The sequence below is a fragment of the Mesitornis unicolor genome, unplaced genomic scaffold, assembly GCF_000695765.1.
Source record: "Mesitornis unicolor isolate BGI_N332 unplaced genomic scaffold, ASM69576v1 scaffold39720, whole genome shotgun sequence".
In the NCBI taxonomy this organism is placed as follows: Eukaryota; Metazoa; Chordata; class Aves; order Mesitornithiformes; family Mesitornithidae; genus Mesitornis; species Mesitornis unicolor.
In genome coordinates this window covers 1-3477 of record NW_010161126.1, presented here as the reverse complement: position 1 = coordinate 3477, position 3477 = coordinate 1, and the positions used below count along the sequence as shown (strand labels likewise).

The 3477-nt window shown below is 61.7% G+C and overlaps 1 protein-coding gene across 1 annotated transcript; it reads right to left on the bottom strand.

The window, feature by feature from the left end:
- Positions 1 to 11: 11 nt before the first annotated feature.
- Positions 12 to 3404, bottom strand: LOC104546575 (U3 small nucleolar RNA-associated protein 14 homolog A-like; the record flags this gene model as incomplete). The annotated part of the gene is given in 9 exon segments (XM_010191998.1): positions 12 to 287; positions 290 to 316; positions 713 to 790; positions 876 to 999; positions 1194 to 1288; positions 1368 to 1487; positions 2242 to 2397; positions 3060 to 3202; positions 3340 to 3404. Coding segments are annotated over 9 exon segments (1084 nt in total), but the record flags the coding sequence as incomplete, so codon positions are not given.
- Positions 3405 to 3477: the final 73 nt, after the last annotated feature.

The window sequence follows — 3477 nt, the reverse complement described above, 5'->3', positions numbered from 1 at the left end:
TGTAGCAGAGCTTCCTCCTCCGACATCTCCTCCTCCTCCTCCATCTCCTCCTTGCTCTCCGCAGCACCAGGTGCCAAAACCTCTCCAGGACCCTCCTGCACCTCCGGCTCCTCGGCCGGGCCGCTGGGCTGGCCCAGCATCCAGGGATTAGCTGTGCTGGCACCCGCAGGGACGACGGGGACGATCACCGACGCCAGGTCCTCCTCGGGGACGTCAGGCGGCTCCTCCTCGCGCAGCTCCACCCGCACCTTCTGCGTCAGCTCCTTGTTCCTGGCCCGCTTCCCCCTCCAAGCTGCTCCTGCAGGGCCTGGCGGGCCTGCGAGGGGACAGAGGCGTCAAAGGCAGAACGAGCCCACTCTCCTCACCCCACCTTGGCTGTATCCCCCTTCTCCAACCGGTGCTGGAGGCCTCATAGCAGCCTTTCAATAAAGATGAGACTTTTTACCAGTAGTGACAGGACAAGGGGCAATGGTTTCACCCTGAACGAGGGCAGGGTAAGGTTGGACGTAAGGAAGAAATGTTTCTTGGTTGGAGAAGTGAGGCCCTGGCCCAGGTTGCCCAGAGAAGCTGTGGGTGCCCCCTCCCTGCAGTGCCCAAGGCCAGGTTAGACGGGGTTGGGAGCAGCCTGGGCTGGTTTTAGGTGTCCCTGTTCATGGCAGAGGCGCTGGGCCAGTCGCTCTCTGAAGGTCCCTCCCAGCTCCTGTGATCTCACCTCCAGGTCATACTTAGCCAGAATGGCCCTGGAGCGGGCCCATTTCCCCTTGTTCTGGTGCTTAAGACTCATCCGCTCCTGGAGGAAGAGGAAGGGAAGCATCAGGAGCATCCTCGCGAGCAGGGAGCTCCCGGGGGCTGGGGCTGAAGCACAGGAGCAGCACCTGCATCCTGAGCTGCTCCAGCTCCTCCAGCTGCGCCAAGGCGGCCTCAGGGTCCGACTTGTGCAGCAGCTCAAACTCCTTCAAGGCCTTGCGCCTCCTGCTTTTCTTCAGCACGCGATGGTACCTGCAGCACAAGGAGGGAGAGCCAGGGAGTGAGACCTGAAGGAGCTGGGGAGGCCGTGGGGAGGAGGCAGACCCGGGGAGGAAGGGGCCGCTCTGCCTCCCTCTGTGCCCATGCACCGGGCAGGGATGGCTCCAGCACGAGGCCAGGACCCAGCCCTTCCCGCCGCACCGAGCCCAGCACCAGCAGAGTCTTACTTCTTGCTCTTGATCTTCTTCTCTCGCCGAGCCTTGGCTTCGTAGTAGGACTGCACGGCCCGAGCCCTCTGCAGCTCTGCCCGCCGCTGCCGGGCCTGCCAGGGAGCACAGAGTGAGGGTGAGCGCCAAGGAAGAGGTGTCCAGAGCCAGGGCACAGCACAGGGAGACCCTCACCTCCTCCAAGCTCATTGCCTGCAGCGAGGCCGCCTCCTCCGGCGTCAGGAGCGGGTCCGTGATGGGCTGCTGGTTCTTGCGGAGCAGCCCAAAGATCTCTTGCTCCAGGGGAGTGCGGGCCTGTTGGGACAGAACAGACATGGCAAGAGCATGATGAGATGAACTGCAAGAGCCAGCGTTCCCTGAGACATCCCTGTCCTTCCTGGTGCCCCTGAGCAGGGCCATGGGAGGACCCAGAGAAGCTTGTGGTGCTGCTTCAGGGGGCTGGGGTCAGCCCACGGCTCACTGTGGGCCTCCCAGCCACTGCTCCAGGTTGGGGCAGGCAGGATTCCTCCCAGGGCACAGGAACAGGCTCATAGTCACCAGGCGGTGCCACCCGGCATCACCGGACAAGAAGCCATCAAGCAGGAGTTCCAGGTCACACGACACCACGTCCCCCAAAAATGGGAACCTTTGGGCAGATGGAGGTGGTTGCTGGGTGTGCTGGGAGCTCAGCAGGGGCTGCCTGAGGGTCTGGAGAGCTGGGAGAGCTCTCAGGGGCGACAGCGACTCCTGCCAGCAGCACAACCCCCACGGACACTCACATTCAGCCCATGAGCCTGGGGCTGAAAGACTCAGAAGAGGTGGAGCAGACTCCAAACCCTCTGCTCATGCCTTACCCAGCCTCTCCCAGAGAGCATTCACACATCTGCCACGTGTGAGGAACGCAGAGCATTTCTCTTTCCATCTTCCCAAGCTCAGAGCATGCCTGCACAGAGCCCTGGCCGCAGCCTGGGCCTTCCCCACGCCCACCTCGCTCCTCCCAGCACAGCCCGGAGCCGCAGGGCTGCCCCGGCCGACCCCCAGCAGCTGTGTGACCCACGGCAGTGCCCACCTTCCACGCCGAAACCGCCTGCTCCAGGGGGACGACCGTGGCGATCTCCTGCTTCAGGGGGAAGACGAGCTGCTCTGCCCGCCGGTTCTGCAGCACCACCTCCTGCCACTTGCCCACGTCTTTGGAGGTCCTGACGTAGGCGGCTTCCCTGACGACCTGCAGGCAGGGGGGAGATGGGAAAGGGATGAGAAAGGCTGATGTAAAGACAAGAAAAGCCCATCTGAGACCGCATTTGGAATATTGTGTTCAATTCTGGGCCCTCAGGTCCAGAAGGACAGGAACTGCTTGAAAGAGTCCAGCAGGGCCACAAAGTGATGGAGGGAGTGGAGCATCTCCTGCTGAGGAGCGGCTGAGGGAGCTGGGGCTCTTGAGCTTGGAGCAGAGGAGACTGAGGGGTGCCCTCATTCCTGGGGATCCATTGGGAAAGGGCAGTGTCAGGGGGAAGGAGCCAGGCTCTGCTCTGGGATGGCCAATGCCAGGACAAGGGGCAATGGTCCCAAGCTGGAGCACAGGAGGTTCAAGCTGAAGATGAGGAAAAACTTTGTGAGTGTGAGGGTTACAGAGCATGGCCCAGGCTGCCCAGAGAGGTTGTGGAGTCTCCTTGTCTGGACACATTCAAGGCCAACCTGGCCATGTTCCTGTGTGACCTAGTTTAGGTGATCCTGCTCTGGCAGGGGTTGGACTGGATGATCTTTCGAGGTCCCTTCCAACTCCTGAAATTCTGTGATTCTGTGATGAGTGGAGGGGCACTCAGGGGTTCAACTCTGCCTCCCTGAAAGGCCAGAGCTTCCCTCCGCTGCCTGCGCAGGCGCACTCACCCGCTTCGCCTCCTCTTTGCTGAGTGGCAGCTCCACTGCCTTCTTCTGCTTCACTTTGGTCAGCTCCTTCTTCACGCTGCTCAGGGCGGATCTGGGATGGATGGGCTGCAGGAGCTCAGACAGAACCAGCTTCTCCCCGGCACCTGCAGGAGGTCCCACACGTCAACACCGGCTCAGTGTCACCGGGCCAAGGGGCTGCAGCCGCCTTCAGCCCAAAGCTCTGGGGCAGATGCAGCGAATCCCGTGCTGCTGGCTGTGGGCAGCCTCCTGGGGGTCTCACCTTTGCAGCTGACGTTGAACTCGGACACCTGCACGCTCGCCTCTGTGCGCTCGGCCAGCTTCCGCCTGTAAGGAAATAAACTAAAATAGAATAAAATAAACCAAAAGGCTGCTCACGTCCCCACCATGTGCTCCTCCT